Genomic DNA, 18,591 nt, shown 5'->3' with positions numbered 1-18,591 from the left:
TCACGTCCCAAGACAGTGATCTGGAATAAAATTTTAGACCCAAACGCTACTGCACCGTTCTAGGTTGCAAACCCTAAACCATGTCGGTAATGAATATAGTAACTTAAAAATAGTACTCGGATTTCTATTTTTCAATTGAATTATGTTTGGATCGAGAATTCTTACCGAATTTATTTGATTAAATAATTTGATTTTAAACTAAAGCAATTTAGATTCATAAACGATCACATGATGATGAAATTCAATCATCGGTTATTATAAAGAATATTTAGAGCCCATCACATAGCTTTTTATTACATAGCATCAATAATGCGTTTTTACTGTTTTAGGATCTCCACTGTCCTTCAACTGAAAAGGCATTATTTGTTATTTAAAAAGACACTATTATTGGAAAATTATTAATAAAATAATGTTTTTTTTTCTTTTAAGAGATTATATATAGCTCAGGCCTAGTGCCACGTGGCAGCATGTGAAAGGCTCAAATTTTATATTGATTATAATCCCGAACAAATGAGAATTATGAACGTTAGACTTAGAAGCTATCGTATTTAAGTTGGGTCAACCTTTCTTTTAAGGGTTCTATACTTTGGGCGGTTTTTGTTTATGATGATGTCATGCCTCTTTTTTGGCTGAGTGGGTCAAGTTAACCTAAACAAGGATTAGATCTTCTCAAATGATTTTAATAAAGAGTGCAAGTGTTTCATATAGAGAGTTTGTGTTCAATAAATTCGTGGGAAAATCCTGAATTTGAGACTTTCTATACCAAAAAATATTCTTAAACGAAGGAATTCGTAGCTCAAAATCAATGTAACGACCCTAAATATTTTACTTAACCTACGATTACTTCGGTACACATATCATGAACATTTAATGTAAAAATATCTCAATTGAAACTTTATAATAAAATTAACCTTAATCTTGCATGAGGCATTTTAATGCTTTTAAATAAACTAATGCAAATGAAAATAAAACGAAAAATAATACAAAATGAAATGCTCTATACTAACCTATATGCTACTAAATGGAAATGCAATTAACATATACTAACTTATAGTCTACTAAAGTTTAAATACTAAACTATCCTAAGCATGTGCCACAGTCTCGTAGATGCGATGCCATCGGCGGTATAGGGGAGCCTTGCCTTTACCTGAAAAGTAGAGTAACACATGACTTGAATATTTTAATAAATACTAAGTAAATGACCCCTATCGGGGTTAAATGCAAACACACAGAGTTACATGCATGTGACCTCATAACAATCTATTTTCCTACAGTGGCTATTCTAACGGACAACTTGGATGTGTAATTAATTTTCCTACACATGGTCCACACGTGCGAATATGGACATACTAGTTGGTTTGCACACCTCCTCGGCCCCTTTCTGGTTGGGCGAACATTCTCTAGTAGCTGTTGATGTTGGACACCCGTTAGGAGTAGCGACCTTCATGGCAACACTATACAAATATAATGAACGTTTCCCTACCTAGTAGCATACACATCTGTACTATCGTGAAGGAATAGGGGTATTCCTCGATGCATGAGCACACAATAATGTATGAGGCCCCAATATTTTCCATTTTAGTTATCATTAATACAACCCCCTTAGCGTCTTCTCATATCATATCATAACGTTCGCCAAAATTTTGACAATCCACTGGCGTTTTCGAGTTTTTTTTTTCCAATCGTTACAGTCAACGTCATGAAAATCTTATATTTCCTGAAGTGGTTCTACCTCATACTCCTTTTAATAGAACTTTAGCTCTAGCTGATTGTAGTGAGTCGAGTAGCTTTATTTTTCTAAAAGTTTCGATATTTCTCACATTTCACAAACGTTTCAAAATGACCCTCGAAATAGAAACCTTCTAGTACTTAAAAGCAAATATTAGAATCTGAAATAGGGTTTACATTCTTATAATTTGACCTAAATCTTTTTCGTCTACGCACTGCATTGACAAAAGAATCCATCCTGTTTCTTGAATTTATAGCTTTTTTTCCTCCCAAAAAAGTCAACCCTCCAATAAAGACCTTGACTTTTTTCTCGTCATTTATTTAAAACACTAATCATGATTATATTTTAATGGGTTGGGAAAGAAATCAACACCTATTCTCTCCCTTTCTCTAATTGGGATTTTCTTTCTATGACAATGGAAGTCATTACTTTTAGCTTCTAGAAGGGAAGTGAACAACTTCAGGAAGGAAGGAATGTTTCAGCCAATTTGCATCATAAGGGTAGGTAAATCACAAACACCTCTATTTTTGACTTCTTGCCAAAACAATGAAAACAAAAAGCAAAAAGGTGGAGTAGTCAAAGTTGACCATAGAATTGCAGAACAAGGACAATAACCCCAGAAATAGAGTAGCCAAATAAAAAAAAAAAAAAAAAACATCAAAATGGTAAATTGTTAGTGGTTGTGATGTCCCACGTTGGTTGGGGAGTAGAACAAACCACCGTTTATAAGGGTGTGGAAACCTTCCCCTAGTAGACGCATTTTAAAGCCTTGAGCAGAAGCCCGAAAGGGGAAGCCCGAAAGGGGAAGCCCAAAGAGGACAATATTTACTAGCGGTGGATCTGGGTAGTTACAAATGGTATCAGAGCCAGACACCGGACGATGTGTCAGCCTTCTCGCTGTTCCTCGAAGGGGGTAGACACGAGGCGGTGTGCCAGTAAGGACGCTGGCCCCAAAGGGGGTGGATTTGGGGGCGATTCCACATCGATTGGAGGATGGAAAGAGTACCAGCGAGGACGCTGGGCCCCGAAGGGGGGTGGATTGTAATGTCCCACATGGGTTGGGGAGGAGAACAAACCACCATTTATAAAGGTTTGGAAACCTTCCCCTAGCAGACGCGTTTTAAAGCCTTGAGGGGAAGCCCGAAAGGGAAAGCGTGGAAACCTTCTCTTAGTAGACACGTTTTAAAGTCTCGAGGGGAAGCCCGAAAGGAAAAGCCCAAAAAAGACAATATCTGCTAGCGGTGGATCTGGGTTACAATGTCCTTAGACTCATTAATGATTGATTTTGAGCATTAAATTATAGCCCTAAGTGTTGGGAAGGCCATGTCTGCAGGTATGGAATCATCTTATTTTATTAAATTTGGTTGGGTGGGCTGCCACTAAGCTCACAATACTTAATCATTTCACATTGTGGGGTGACTCTCTTCTTAGGCCTAAATTCTGCATTTGGACTTATAAATTTTGATATTTTATAATGTTTAGAGATTATTCTTGTAGTTTTTGAACGGTCAGGATTCAATCATCCTCTCTCTTGTATGAATACTTAAGCTTCAGATGTTAATATAACAGTAGTCTTGAATCGAGAATTTAATGTCATGGCCCCTCTGACATGTTCCAAGGGTTCAATTGCTGGCTTTTTTGAGGCAACCCATGAGATGGTTGATTGATATTTTTCATGTATATGAGTTGTTTATTTTCACTTCTTGCCTTTTGATTTTTGGTTCTAAGCTATAGGGAACATCATAACATTAAGAAAAGTTTCGATCATATCGTTACACTTTGAAATCTTTTATTTTAACCCTATAAATTTTTTATTTTCGGTTAAATTGGAAGACCAGAATTGACATGGTAATTGTTCTAACATTAGTTTTTTTTTTTTTTTTGTACAATTTCTTCTGGTTGCATTGGATGTGATTTAATTTTGAGTATTTTGTGGTTGAATTTTATATAGTTTTCATGCTCTAAATATTGATACCATGAAATATGATGTTTTCTTATAAATTTGAAGTGAAATAAAACTTGAAATTAAGATAAAGAACGTACGTTTCAATTTGCAAGCAAAGCGGAAGCCTCGGCTTGCAGTAACTTCCAAGCAGCATTTATATGGTTTTCCTCTGTCAATGGCGCCCCTACTGCAAATCGAAGGATGTATTTTCCTGATAAAACCTGCAAGTTTGTTCAAATGAAGTTAATAAAAGCAAGCCTTATTCTTATTTTTCGCCGTATTTTCTCAAAAGAACACCGTATGTTAAATTACCAATCAACCCAAAAATTTAAGTCAACCGAAGTCAATATTTTTTAGGGAGGATATGACAATTCAGGTGTTCGAACACTGAACCTCCTATTCTTATATCGTATTAAATCACCACTAAACTCAAATGTTTAAGCTAATGGATTCGAGTAAATTTAATTATATCAAGACAGCCACCTTTCTATTGCCAAAAGAATACCGCATGTTAAATTCCCTATCAACCAAAAACTTCAGTGTTCGAACCTCAAAAAAATGTTGACTTAACCTCCTATTCTAATATCATATTAAATCACCGCTAAACTCAAAATTTTAAGCTAATGGATTCGAATAAATTTAATTATAATTACACTGACAAGACAATGACTGGCTGGGGATTTCTAGGACACAACAAACTGAAACAACTCACCGTGTGAGAAATGAACATATTTCCACTAGCATTTACAGCATCTAATAGGCTTTGGTTTAGTTTGTTGCCACCATCTTCATTTTTGTGAGGAAGAAGGCGAAAACATACTAGAGCGAATATCCTTGGTGTAACAATCTGCACAAAGAGACTTAAGAATGACGATTTGAACGTACCATACACGGGGTACCTGCATTAGCAGGCACCGAACATTTTGATCTTATTATTCATACAGATTTTTCCCTGCACATAAATTTTCTTCTCCTTTATCCTAGAATTCCATTAGATCATGAATTGACTATTCTGTAAAGCTATGGGTATATTTCAAGCGAAAATGAGAATAGTTAAGTAGTAATTGAAATGTATTCCTTCCTTCGAGGTTGGAAGTTTACGTTGTAGGTAAAAGAAGAAGAAAATGTGTAAAGGAAGCAATACTACTGTGAGATCCCACATCGGTTGGAGAGGAGAACGAAGCATTCTTTATATAGGTATGGAAACCTCTCCCTAGCAAACGCATTTTAAAAATCTTGAGAAAAAATCCAAGAGGGAAAGCCCAAAGAAGATAGTATCTGCTAGCAGTGGGCTTGGATCGTTACAAATCATATTAGAGTCAAACACCGGGTGATGTGCCAGCAAGGAGGCTGAGCCTCAAAGGGGGTAGACACGAGGTGGTGTGGCAGCAAGGACGCTGGGCTCCGAAGGGGGTGGATTGGGGGTTCCCACATCGATTGGAGAAGGGAATGAGTGCCAGCGAGGACGCTGGACCCCAAAGGGGAGTGGATTGAGATCTCACATCGGTTGGGGAGGAGAGCGAAGCATTCTTTATAAAAGTGTGGAAACCTCTCCCTAGCAGACACGTTTTAAAAATCTTGAGGGGAAGTCCGAAAGGGAAAGCCCAGAGAGGATAATATCTGCTAGCAGTGGGCTTGGACTGTTACAACTACAGACCAGAAGTGTACGATAAGAATTTACCTCAAACCTTGGATCTTCACATACAAGCGCTTCAAAATGTTCAGCCAACTTGATATGGTTTCTTATGTATTTTTGAAGGTTTTCTATACCATACAGTCGTAACACCATCCAGACCTTCAATGATCTAAGACAAAAGCATAGGATTATTGACTGTAAAACATTTCACAGAAACATGGAGTAAAATAGAAAATGCTCATACCAAATATTCCTGTAATGATACAACAAACTGAAACATATTGCGGAGTACTTAAACTTAAGAACACAATTCTACCACCTATAGAACAGAGATCATGTTCAAGCAAGGTCATCCGGAGCAATTTCTTCTCCATCCCAAAGGTTTCAAAAAGTTTGATTGATATACTGATTTTTCAGAACCGTAACGACGTCTAGATATGGATATCAAGTGTCTTTTGGCCACATTATTCATGTTAATAACCCTTAGATTGAAAATGTATATACCATTTTAGACATATATTGTTTTGAAGGCACACCTAAAACGGCGCCCAAGTGGAATTTGCCAATCTTTGTAATCCACAACCATTTCTGTTTGAGAGGCCTGCAATATCAATGAACAAATTAAGAATGATTGCCACTTCTACTCGCATTAACACAGCTCAAATATTCAGTTGCAAGATTTCTCAACCAAATAGGCAGATTGTAGGTCGGACTTACTTTGTTCTTCAAGAACTCAGGATTGGTAGAAAGTGACTGGATCAAGGCATGTCTGTCCTGTGGTCATAACACTTGAATTATCAATGATGCCCAGAATCATATGCAAAATGACAGAAAGATTGTTATACATATACCTTGACCCACAGCGTTGAACAATCAAAGTTCGTCAAGAACCATTTATGAAGATTCATATTGAATGAGTTAGCTTCTTCAACACCGTTAATGTACTGTCGATATTCGGGACATATACATGCACTTCCAGCATAAGCAGCATCGATGTGAAACCACATTTCATACCTCTGTCAATAGAAATGATGTTGCTCATGATAAAAATTTTTGGCTAAAATTCAATCAGAGCAAATCTATGAATCATAAACACAAAAACATATAGTTTTTTTACAAATATGTACTTTGTATATTATGCTAGCAGAGCAAATGGCAACTCAATTTAGCTGTAGCTGTAGCCTTTCCAATTACATAATCCCCATGTTTCACTCATATTACATCTTCTATCTGCTTAATGATCAAAGTCATCATCCTTAAACCTTAACATTAGTATGCCTAAAGTAAGATTTTTATTCTGTGAGAGATGAGGGATAAGTGTCTGAATTCATCTCATTGGTTGCCTTTCAAGTTCCACAACATGCTAAAATGTAAGGTCATGTGATTCCACTTCAGTTATGTCAAACAATATCTTATGAATATAACTTTCCATTTCCGATGGTTAATATCATGAGATCCCACATTGGTTGGAGAGAGGAACGAAGCATTCCTTATAAGGGTGTGGAAACCTCTCCCAAGTAGATGCCTTTCAAAAATCTTGAAGGGAAGCATGGAAAAGAAAACTCAAAGAGGACAATATCTACTGGTGGTAAGTTTGGGCTATTGCAAATGATATTAGAGCCAGACACTAAGTGGTGTGCCAGCAAGGACGCTGAGCCCCCAAAAGGGGTGGATTGTGAGATCTCACGTTGGTTAGGGAGGGAAACAAAGTATTTCTTTTAAGGGCGTGGAAACAATAGCTAGTAGCAGTGTTACAAATATAGTGAGGCTTGTCAAAATATTCCCCTTTGCTTTTCCACAAAACATTTTTAAGAGGTTTAAATCTCATTTCGCTCCATGGACTTTTGAAATGTCTACTTTACTTATTCAACTTTAAAAAATTAATAATTTTAGTTCTTACCTTCATTTTGCTTTTAATAAATTAATGGAATAGCTTCGAGTATGTATTAATATGTTAATATAAACATGATTTCAAGCATTGAACATGTGGACCAAAACAGTTATTTTCAAGGACTAAAATTGACATTTTGAAATTTCAGGGACCGAAGTGAAATAAACTTGAATGTTTGGGACCAAAATGTGCAATTGGAAAGTTTAATTATCAAAGTAGAACAATTCTAAAAATTCAGAAACTACAGCATTCGATTCAGGAAGAAAAAATGTGCTGACCTTAGCAATATTTCCTAGTTCAGGGAGAGGGTCTACGGCTGTTGATGATGTAGTGCCAACCTGCATGCAAAAGCACCAAATCTGTAATTACTGAAACGAAGGAGTGAAGCGAAGAAGGAAGGAGGGGGCAATTCACTGATGACCTTCTAAAGGCCACTGTTAATTTCTACTATGTCAAATAGTAGAGACTGCACGAGTTTTACCGAAACCCGATAAAGAGGGGAGATGGGGTGTGGAACCATAGATACTGCAGCAACTTGTATTCAATGAAATGAGCTCATGAGTAAGCTTATTCTTCATTCTTACTGTAGCACATAAGAAAAATGGAATTAATCCACTGGCTGTGTCGTGTGAAAGTTCTTCAGAAAGAACATCTGGAGAAAGGGCATAATTGGTAGAAAAATCTGCTTTCAACAATCTGCAATTCTCAGGATGAATGCCTCCAATCTACAAAAAAAAAAATTAAAAAAAAAATGCAAAATAAAAATACACATACTTCTTACCAAATTACTTTCGTTTCAGTCATCATCATTTTACAAATAAACTCATGATCAACCCCTTGATTAATCGATATGGGACTCCTCTCTCAACAATCCTTTCCTCGAACAAAGTACACCATAGAGCCTCCCTTGAGGCCCCTATAGAGCCCTCAAACAGTCTTCCCTTAATCGAGGCTCGACTCTTTTTCTAGAGCCCAGAGTCACTTTTGACTACACCTTCAACACTCACAACTTTTTTGTTCGATATTTGAGGACTCTATTGACATTGCTAAGTTAAGAACATGACTCTGATACCATATTAGAAACCACGACTCCCCACAATGGTATGATATTGTCCACTGTGAGCATTAGTTCTCATGGCTTTGCTTTTGGTTTTCCCAAAAGGTCTCATACCAATGAAGATATATTCCTTACTTATAAACCCATGATCAACCCTTTAATTAGTTGACGTGGGACTCCTCTCCCAACAATTCTCAACAGATCATTGCATCATTTATAATTTAAATACGTAAATGATGTGATAAATTACCTCATTGAAGGACATTTTTTTAAAGAACATGAATATTACACCTTCAAACTACCTTACCTGGCATGCTTTTTGTAAAGCAGAATGCGTTTGATCAGAAGCATAAACCACTAGTTTTTTAAGGGAATCTTTTCCAAATCTTCTCAGAGCTCGATCACGGGCCGCCAGTAGCACAACTAAAACAGCTTCACTGGCAGTACCCTGTATTACTCCCCCACCTTTTCCTGCAGCAGGACACTTAGAATATGAAACAGACACTTTAAATTGATTCAAAAGTACAAAAAAAGCGGCAGAAAGCTTCATTGTTCACCACAAAACAATCAAAACCAACATCATAATCGATTGGATTACCTGATGAGAGAAAGTCATCAGGCAGCTGAAGTAATTTGGCAAGCCAATCAAGAACTATCATCTCAAGTTCTGTAGCAGCTGGAGAAGTTATCCAACTAAAACCGATAACGTTAAAAGCTGCACTCAGCATTTCCCCAAGGAATCCAGCAATGCTGCTGTTGGAAGGATAATAAGCGAAGTAGCTGGGGCTCTGCCAATGTGTTACACCCGGAAAAATCTTTTTCTGAACATCTGAATCACGAAAATAATTCATTGACACTATGATTACAAGGCCCATTGAACTATCTACAACCCAAACATTAATAGAAAAGTCATGCTTTAAAATATTAGCCAAGAATTTCAAATTATGTTACACTTGAAGCAGAAAAAAAAAAAGTCCAAACGTTTTGGGGTATTAGTTATACTTGCACAGCAAGATTTAGAAACTTTACCATCAAGAACACTTTGAAGAGATTCTGGATTAAGAGGTGCAGATTCTGGTAGAAGATTTCGAAGATAACCGGGCTGTTCATCACCAAAAGAAAGAAAAAGAAAAATTAAATGGTGACTCCTTTTCTCTTATTTCTTTTTAGCACAGGGATAAAAATTTGAATCTCCAACCTCGAAAAGATGAATACATGTCAATAATAGTTGAACTACCATCATTTTTTTTGTTATTTTTAAATAAAAGTAAAATCTACATCGATGGAAATTAAAACAAAAGATTATTAGACCATTAAATTATCACCCATTTTAGTGACGCTTTATTTTCAATATGCTTTAGTACTTTTTAAACTCACGTTAGAAATTATAGCCAAATTTAAATAATAAAATGAAACTTCAAATTTTGTATTAGTTTTGAGAACACTTTCAAAATATGCATAAATAAAATTAATTAGTAATAAAATAAAATTAATTTTCTTCATTTTGTTCTCAATTTTAAGAAAGAAATTTGAGAAATGAGTGGAAAAAAATGATAAACACATTTTCTTCAAAAACCGTAAGCAAAAGAAGATTGAATGAAAACAAAATACTATCAACTTCAACTTGTAAATCAAGAATGGTTACAGAATCATAATACAAAACCAAATATATATATATTAATACTAATAAGTGAAAGATATTTGTGAATAACATTGAACAATGATGAAACTAGGTCATGAATAAATTTCAAATAGATTTGAACAACAATGGAACAACGTAACAGATGAAATTTTCTTCTACCACTTCGAGAAACGTCTAATTCACACAGGCGTCATACATAATTTTCATTTAGTAATTAACAAGTAAAACTAGGTGCAATGGATCCTAAGAACAGCAAAAGGATGAACGAAAAGGAAATGCGACCTTCACTTGGCTGAGCACGGGGAAATCCTCGATGGTTTTGTAATAATCAGCAATGAAATCCACCATTTTATGAGCATGCTCTCTGAGTTGCTCGGCGTCCATCGGCTTCAATTCATTATCCCTGTCGAATCAAAAAATCAACCACAGAAGAACAAATACAACAATTAATGGCCGAAATCCCCGTACTCCAGTCAAGAAGAAGCATGGAAGAATCGAAAAGGCTGCACTGGAGTTGTTCGTGACCTACATTTCTCTGCTCGAACTTCCGAAAGTGAGTCCAGAAAGTGAAATGGATGCTTGGATAATCCGACGGAGGAACCAACGCCTTCTCAGGAACTAGCTGCACGCAACAATGGCGGAGTGGATAAATGACGAGGACAACGATAGCATCGGTTCCGAAATCTTCAGGCCAAATATATTAATTAAATGTTTGGTTATATTTGGTGCTCGAATTTCAATTTTTAATCATTTTTAAAATATCATAAATTTTCAAATTTTTAGAGATGTAACATTATTTTAAAATTAATTAATCTCTTAGAAATTAAATTAAATTATTACGTAATTTTTTTTTAAATTACAGGGACTCGTTAGACAAAAAAAAAAAAAATTATATATATATATATATATATATATTTATTCAAATGCTCTTTTAATTTATAGATTTATTGATAAATTTTAAAAATTAATAAATAATATTATGACATAAAGAGGAAAATAGATGAGAAGTGAGAAATTATTTCCAATAGTAAGAATTTTTTATTTTTTATTTTTGAAAATGATTAATAACGATTTTATTTAAATACCTTATTTTAAAAAAATGTTTAAAGGGTGTGAAAGTTAAAAATTATTTTTTTTCAATTTTTTTTAATTTAAGGGTGTTAATAAACTTTGGAAAAGTCTCCCATAATTTTAAAATACTGTTAAAGTTTAAATGTATTTAAATACTAAATCCAAAATTAATTATAAATAAATAAATATATTTATTTATTTATTTATTTATAAATTTAAGAATATTATTAAAATTCTTAAATTAAAAAAATTATGTTTTATTTTTAAAAATTTAAAGATATTATATAAAGTATTTTATTTTTAGACATTCTTATAAATTTAATCTTAAAAATACGGATTTCAAGGGAGGAAAAAAAAAAAAAAACTCTTTTGGACAATCTACCCGCCGTTATTTCTCAACACAGTGCCTCCCATATTTCCCTCTTCCGTCTCTTCCATTTTTCGCTAGGTTGAAGCTGAGTTGAGTTGAGCTGAGCTTCCTCTTCCCTTTGTCCGATAAAAGTTGAACGAAACATGGCGCTATGGATGGAGGATGGTTCGGATCCCTTAACAGAGAACGAGAAAGCTGATCTTGACGCCATAGCTGCCCTTAAAGAGAGTTCTGCTCTCGAGTTCAAGGTCTCTCTCTATATCATACTTACGTTTTGGCGTGTTCTACATGAAATTTTGACTTCAAATGATTTGAAATCGATATTTTGGCTGTTGCGGAGGACTTCATTGTTCTGTTGCTTGATTTGTTATCCGCGGGATGTTAAATTCGTGTGGTTTGCTTAATTGCTCTGTATTCATAGAGTTCGGCTGTGTTAGGAATCACGACTCTCCATAATGGTATGATATTATCCACTTTGTTCATAAACTCTCGTGGCTTTGCTTTGGGCTTTCCGAAGAGGCCTCGTACCAATGGAGATGTATTCCTTATAAACCCATAAAGAACCCCTAATTAGCGAATGTGGGACTTGTTTCTAGAAGTTGGACGCGAGTAGAAGTGATTGAATTGAGCTCGTAGTTCTTGGCAAGGATATTTGTTTTCTTTATTGAATGTTTATCTTCTTTACGTTCTATTTTGTTTTAAAGATGTGTATGCCAATGTTCAAGAGTACTTTAGAAGGTGATCACTTGAAAATCTTGATATGATTGTTTATTTTAATCTTTAGTATGAGTATTGTGAGTGTTGAATCTGGTTGTGATGGCTTTACATATGCATGTTGTTGAAAAATTGGTAAAAACTGCTCTCTGTGATGGGAAGATTAAGTTTCTGAATCCCATAATCTATTTCAGATTGTTATTTGGACTCGAAATTGTTGTGCAATTGCAACCGTAGTCCTAAGAAGCAAGAACACTTTAGTATGACTAGTGTGAGATTCCACGTTGGTTGGAGAGGGGAACGAAACATTACTTATAAGGGTGTGGAAGCTTCTCCTTAACAAACGTGTTCTAAAACTGTGAGGCTAACGGCGATACGTAACGAGTCAAAGCGGACAATATCTGCTAGCGGTGGGCGTCCATGTTCGATATGTTTTGGACCCTTAGACACCCCAACACTTATTATTGAATACATATTGATGTTAGATATTAGTCGTACAAAGTCAATGTAGGTCCAACATTTGTTAGAACACATCAAACACTCAACTTTGAATAAAATTTGGGAGTGAAATACATTAAACTCATTTTGTGAGCATGTAAATGCATAAACTTATTAACTTTGAATTTGCTTCATGTATTAATGTGAGACCCCACATCGGTTGGGAGGAGAACGAAGCATTCTTTATAAGGGTGTGAAAACATCTCCTTAGCAGACGCGTTTTAAAAACTTTGAGGGGAAGCTTGAAAGAGAAAACCCAAAGAAGACAATATCTGGTAACGGTGGGCTTGAGCCGTTACAATAAAAGTAATATATTTTTACCAATGTATTCTTGTTGTGTTGCATCCATGTCTCGAGTTTGTATCCGTGCTTCTTAACCATAGCCTTTAGGCATGTATGGGAGTGTTTTTGAAATGATTAAAATCACTTTTTTCATGTTTAAAACCACTATAAAACATGTCTTTAATTGTTTGGTTTTATACTTTTAAATGTTAAAATTGATTTTGAGAAGCACTTTTAACGGTTTCAAAATCACTCTCAAACACGCCCGTTAATTGCTCCTGTCTTTGTTTCATTTGATAAACAAGTTGCGAGTTTCAAGTTTAAATGAATTCATCTATCTGGTTTTATCTTGTAAGTTCCCTATTCTTTTCTCTTTGCAGGAAAAGGGAAATCAATTTGTCAGGTTGGGAAGAAAGCACTATGCTGATGCTATTGATTGCTACACCAAAGCAATAAATCAGAAATCCCTAAGCAACTCTGAGAACTCTATTATGTTTTCGAATCGAGCTCACGTGAATTTACTACTCGGAAACTATAGACGAGCTCTTAACGATGCTGAGGAAGCAATCAATTTGCGTCCCACAAACATCAAGGTAGTTATTTTTGTCTTCCAAATACATGTGTTTCCTTGTATTCTTGTTACAATATAATTGTTGTAATCTTTTAACTTATGTAACAAGTTATAAGTTTCTCTAATATAATGTTTTCCCTCTTGCTCGACCTATGTTTTAGATTAAAATTATATAGTTTAATGAAATGACGTGATCGTTATGTAGGCAATTTATCGAGCTGCTAAAGCATCTCTTTCCCTGAATTTATTAGATGAAGCAAAGTCCTATTGTGTAAGTGGGACAAAGTGCGACCCAAATAATGTAGAAATCAAAAATCTCGAGAGACAGATTGATTCGCTGAAACTCGAGCAGGAACAACGCGAAGCTTTAGTCACAAAAGCGATTGCAGAGGCAAAGGTTTCGTAATGTACAATCTATAATCATACTATTGCTTTATCATTTAGCTGCTCAATTCATGTTTTATTATATAAACGACGCAGAAGCTTGTTTCTGCAATCGTGCAACGAGGTTTGAAGATTGGGAGCGCTTCGTATCAAGAACTAACTGGATTAAGAAAGCCTGTATTAGATAAAAATAACATTCTCCATTGGCCAGTTCTTCTACTGTATGCAGAGGTTATGTCCAGTGACTTCATTGAGGATTTCTGTGAGACTGATATGTTTGCAGCTCATCTGGATATGATATCCTTTAGATTTTTAATTGAGAATTTGTGTGATGATTTTCATTTGAATTGACAAATTTGGGAATCCTTAGCTTTCAAACATGTTTTCAGAAGATTGTCCACCTTTGCCTTGGGATGCAGAGAACAAATATACCCGTGAAGCAGTTGAACTATACTATGAGGTATCTATTACTAAGCGTTTGCAAGTTTCTGTATATACATAAGTTATGTGAGCTTAGCTAGTTTATGTACTTGTGAAAGGAGACGATCAATTTGTTTGGTCCAAAATATTAATCTTTATGTGCTGGTTGTTATCAGGCTGGTTCAGGAATTTGTTTATCGAAAGAGAAAATTTTACGGAATCTTCTAGAGGGAACCGCTGCGTCTAATGTTGAAAGCATTGCGCTCGATGAGAAAGATGAAGTTGAAGATTCAAATCATATCACTTCTGCAAGTAAGCCATTTTACCCGTTATTTTGTTTTTTTTTTTTTAAGAAATAGAGGAATACGACGACGTAGAAAGAAAAAAAATGCGCCCCCGATGAACAAGAGTTCGACACTAACTATGTCATACGGTCTAATCACCGACACCCACATCATTGTATCTGTTCCATCAATGGTTCTCTTGCTGGTCATTTGGACGTATGTATACCTTATTAAGTAGGGTGCCAGATTGTGTTTTCTTCCAGGATTAGGGAATGGTATAACCTAGGATGTAAAAAACTCGGAAAGTAGGAGATAGTTCTTGTGAGATCCCACGTCGATCGGAGAGAGGAATGTGTGCCAGTGAGGACGTTGGGCCCCGAAGGGGGTGGATTATGAGATCCCACATTGATTGGAGTGGGGAACGAGTGCCAGTGAGGACGCTAGGCCCGAAGGGGGTGGATTGTTAGATCCCACATTGGTTGAAGAGGAGAACGAAACATTCTTTATAAGGGTGTGGAAACCTCTTCCTAGAAGGCGTGTTTTAAAAATTTTGAGAGGAAGCTCAAAAGAGAAAGCTCAAAGAGGACAATATCTGCTGGCGGTGACACGGGCTAGGGCTGAGTAGCAGGGAGGGGAGGGTAGTTAGGCCAATTTTTCAGGATCGATCTTTAGAAACAGAAGGTATTCATGAGCTTATACTCTCAATGTTTTCCTCTCCATGTCCCATTATTTCCCTTGGTTATGTATGAAAAATCTTCTCAAATCTTCTTCATTATTGATCCTGGACACTTGAATCCATGCAACTGTCTTTTACATATAAGTACAATTGCAAGGAAAGAAAAATGACTCTAGAGGCGAAATATGCGTGTATTAACTCGCACAAAGGAAGAGATTGTCGGGATCGTTATTTATGTCTCGGCAATCTTTCTGTTTACTTAAACATTATAGTTCACACCCCAACAAGGTCAATATTCGAGCAAAAGTGGACAAAACTCAACGTTAATTGACATGTAATCCTTCTCTTAAGGTTCGAGGTTCAAATCCTGATCCCCATTTGTTGCACTAAAGAAAACAAGGGCAATATTCGAGTGTGCTGACTATACACTATTTTTTCATATAAAGGCTCTTCTAAATGGATCAAAGTCGATGAAAAGACGACGCTTCACGACGTTCTAAAGAAGCCTAACCATATTATGCCAGGAATACCAGGTGCGCTGTTACCTTAATCATTTTTAACATCCTAACTACTTATGCATCAAAACTACTGAAAATAACTATATGTTCTTTGTATTTGATTCTTTTGGATGCAGTCTTTTATGTTGTTTCAAGGAACTCAAAATTTTACAAAGAGTTCAAAGCTGGGAGATGGGTTCCTCCTTCATGAGGTTATTTGATGCAACTTTTTGCTTAGGTCAATGCTGGTTCTGTGATTTTGCAAATTTTGTCTTCATGATTGATTTAGGATAGGTTAATAATACTTGTTCCAGTGTGCAACTTAAAATATATTACCATTATTATTATTATTATTTATTTTACCAAAATTTTCTTGTTCTTAAGTTGATGTTAATAGTCAATTGAATTCGGTACATGTTCTTCTAATGGTTGAAATATTTGGGCAGAAAATTATAAGGTGACTATAATATGAGTTCCCTCATTTTTATTGAATAAAATTCTTAGTAGGAATTATCTATTTTATTTAATATAGTGCGTATATATCCGTATATATCCCAATATAAAAGAATCGAACAGGTAAAATAGTGTTGAACAGGTAAAATAGTGTTAAATATAGCATAGTTCAATTGGTTTGAATGTCATAATCTCCTTTAGACAAAATGTTCAAATCTCTACTTTCATATCCAAATCAAAAAAGAAAGAAAATGCAACTTTATTTGTCGGTAGGATAACCAATGATTATCTATTACCTTTATCATTAAAATTTGAACATATAGAAATGAGAGAATCTCGAATACGAACTTATAAGTGACGTGGGATCCTGACGTATCATAATTATTCAACGTTTTTGCATTAATATAATAACAATAAGATTTTAACCTAGTGAATGAGAAAAATTGAAACTTCACAAAATTCCACAATATTTGCATCCATATGCCTGATTAAAGTCAATTTAACAATTCCATGGTATTTCCACATGGTATTATTAGTAAAATAAACCATTTGATTCCATAATGCCATAAACATAAGCTATGGGTAAAATTCTGTTCTAAAATACAGAGCCTTTTGCCTCTTCAAAGCTTATAAAGATGAAGAAATGGCCAAATTCTATCAAAGGCGTGCAAAATCTCCATTGCTATGGAACAAATTCTAGTGGTCTATGTTCCTCAAAAATGAATTGACAGTAACAGAGAACACACGAGATGGATTGTACAAGAAGAAGCTTAAATGCCAAAATTTTGAAGGATGACAACCGAAATATACAGATAGAAGATGATGATAATACAATCCAGGAAAGAACATAAGCTATGGATATTTTAACTGCACGAATTTAGAGATTTTTACCCAGTTGTTTCATGAACTTTGTCCAGGCTTGATGTTCTTAGATGATGCCGGTCCCCAGATACGTATTGTCTGATCATCACTCGCCGATGCCAACATTTTCGGCCTTTTCGGGTTCCAGCTGACACAGTTGACAGTTGTTGAATGTCCAGACAAAACTTCGATTGGCTTACTGCTTTGCCTGCTCCAGATGTAGACCTGCATAATAAGAATTCATGAGGTTAATTGGATTAGGAACTGCTTGGATTAGGAAAGCCAACGCATAAACACAGATTCTCACCTCTGAATTTTCACTACCACTGGCGATAAACGCGCTATTCACGCCACCGAAGCAGGACCGAATTACATACTTATTCTGTTGGTGCCCGGTGTACTTCAGCGGTTGCTGCCACTCCCCTGCAACATCCCACATGTGTATCTCCTGGTTGTTGAGGTTGACAATGAAAAACTTGCCATCTACTGAGATTGATAATGATGAGATGGAGTGCTCCTCCGCTATGACTCTTTCGGCATTCGACTCCAGATTAAGAATACGGATTTCTTTATCCGAAAAAATGCTTATAAGATTTTCTCCATTGGGGGTCACCGCAAGATCCAGTATCTTAGGCATCCTTGTACCCCTCCAGGCCTTTATCTCGTTTCCATCACAGTCCCACAAGTGGATACCCTTCTCAGGGTCAGCACTGCCACAAACAAGTCTCTTTGAATCTGGAAACCAGGCGCACGAGCTGACAATAAAGCCATGATCTTCAAATGTGTGCTTGCAGGTACCTGTTTCAACGTCCCATAACTTGAGGACCTCGGCATGTCCACATGTGAGCAACTTTGTATCATCAGGGCTCCATGCTACAAAGGAGACTTGACTTTGGTGGCTTCTAAGTATGTGTCTCAGTGTCAGTTTACCATCTTCCAAAACCTACCACATTATTTCCTCTTTTTTAGAAAAAAAAAAAATGAAAAGAAAAGAACAGAAAAGAAAGCTAAAAACTTACAGAGCACGTATTAGAAAATAATAATGCCAAAGAAAAAGATAATAAATAAGACTAAGGTTTAGAACTTCGAGATGTTCATCGCGACCATTCCACAGCTTGTCCTTGCGGAGGCCATTGAAAGGTATAAACAACCCCTGAAACTCCCAAATGAGATCTCATTGTAGCTTGAGATTACTAGACTGGACGTTATCACAGTTTTCATTAACTAAAATAAGGGGCTCCAACCAACTACTGATTATTAAATGAGGCTTAAATCTTGACTTGAGAGGCCTCGTTCTTACACTGTTCACTAACGTGAGCTTCCCCATCTAGATCAGTGACTTTTCTCTGGGCTGCTAACATCGCCATAGGAACGTCAGATTTGTAGGAAGAATGGCTGCTTTCTGAAAAACATAGACTTGATTATGATGACTGAAGGAACTCCTTTGTTCCTTTCTCCACATCTGTTTTAAGTCATGGTGGCCAACTATCTAAGATTTAATAGTCTATGTATTGCCTTGGTAACCAAATGTAGTATGATCAAGCAGTTGTCTGATGTCCGAGGTGTGAACAGGACACTCAGAGATACCAAAAAAAAAAAAAAAAAAAAAA

The 18,591-nt window shown here is 35.9% G+C and overlaps 3 protein-coding genes across 7 annotated transcripts in view; 1 reads left to right on the top strand and 2 right to left on the bottom strand.

Moving 5' to 3' along the window:
* Window positions 1-927: 927 nt before the first annotated feature.
* On the bottom strand, window positions 928-10,581 carry LOC111463789 (tyrosine decarboxylase 1). 4 transcript variants are annotated; one of them, XM_023107695.1, is made up of 14 exons: window positions 10,430-10,581; window positions 10,187-10,303; window positions 9,288-9,364; window positions 8,857-9,087; window positions 8,566-8,729; window positions 7,786-7,926; window positions 7,480-7,539; window positions 6,162-6,326; window positions 6,028-6,084; window positions 5,847-5,911; window positions 5,356-5,479; window positions 4,387-4,521; window positions 3,770-3,895; window positions 928-1,145 (listed from the first exon to the last, which is right to left on the bottom strand). In XM_023107695.1, coding segments are annotated over exons 1-13 (1,458 nt in total). In that variant the 5' UTR covers window positions 10,432-10,581; the 3' UTR covers window positions 928-1,145; window positions 3,770-3,775. The 4 variants fall into 4 exon arrangements, with proteins under 4 accessions (XP_022963463.1, XP_022963464.1, XP_022963461.1 ...); XM_023107696.1 differs by having other exon boundaries at window positions 9,288-9,360; window positions 10,183-10,303; window positions 10,430-10,446; XM_023107693.1 differs by having other exon boundaries at window positions 929-1,147; window positions 3,773-3,895; window positions 9,288-9,360; window positions 10,183-10,303.
* A 771-nt stretch (window positions 10,582-11,352) lies between these two features.
* On the top strand, window positions 11,353-16,050 carry LOC111463911 (tetratricopeptide repeat protein 4 homolog). The gene is made up of 8 exons (XM_023107874.1): window positions 11,353-11,589; window positions 13,216-13,428; window positions 13,612-13,803; window positions 13,887-14,087; window positions 14,170-14,250; window positions 14,387-14,522; window positions 15,617-15,703; window positions 15,805-16,050. The coding sequence occupies exons 1-8, from the start codon at window positions 11,485-11,487 to the stop codon at window positions 15,876-15,878; spliced, it is 1,089 nt and encodes a 362-aa protein (XP_022963642.1). The 5' UTR covers window positions 11,353-11,484; the 3' UTR covers window positions 15,879-16,050.
* Window positions 16,051-16,773: 723 nt separating this feature from the next.
* LOC111463906 (WD repeat-containing protein WDS homolog) overlaps window positions 16,774-18,591 on the bottom strand; it is a 7,899-nt gene continuing 6,081 nt past the window's right edge. For both annotated transcript variants that reach the window (XM_023107869.1, XM_023107868.1), the window contains exons 4-5: window positions 17,289-17,924; window positions 16,774-17,206 (exon numbers count right to left, since the gene is read on the bottom strand). In XM_023107869.1, coding sequence (XP_022963637.1) covers window positions 17,021-17,206; window positions 17,289-17,924 — 822 coding nt within the window. In that variant the 3' untranslated portion in view covers window positions 16,774-17,020. The remainder of the gene's footprint in view (window positions 17,207-17,288; window positions 17,925-18,591) is intronic.

The sequence above is a fragment of the Cucurbita moschata genome, unplaced genomic scaffold, assembly GCF_002738365.1.
Source record: "Cucurbita moschata cultivar Rifu unplaced genomic scaffold, Cmos_1.0 Cmo_Scf00029, whole genome shotgun sequence".
NCBI lineage: Eukaryota > Viridiplantae > Streptophyta > Magnoliopsida > Cucurbitales > Cucurbitaceae > Cucurbita > Cucurbita moschata.
This window is presented reverse-complemented; position numbering and strand designations above follow the sequence as displayed.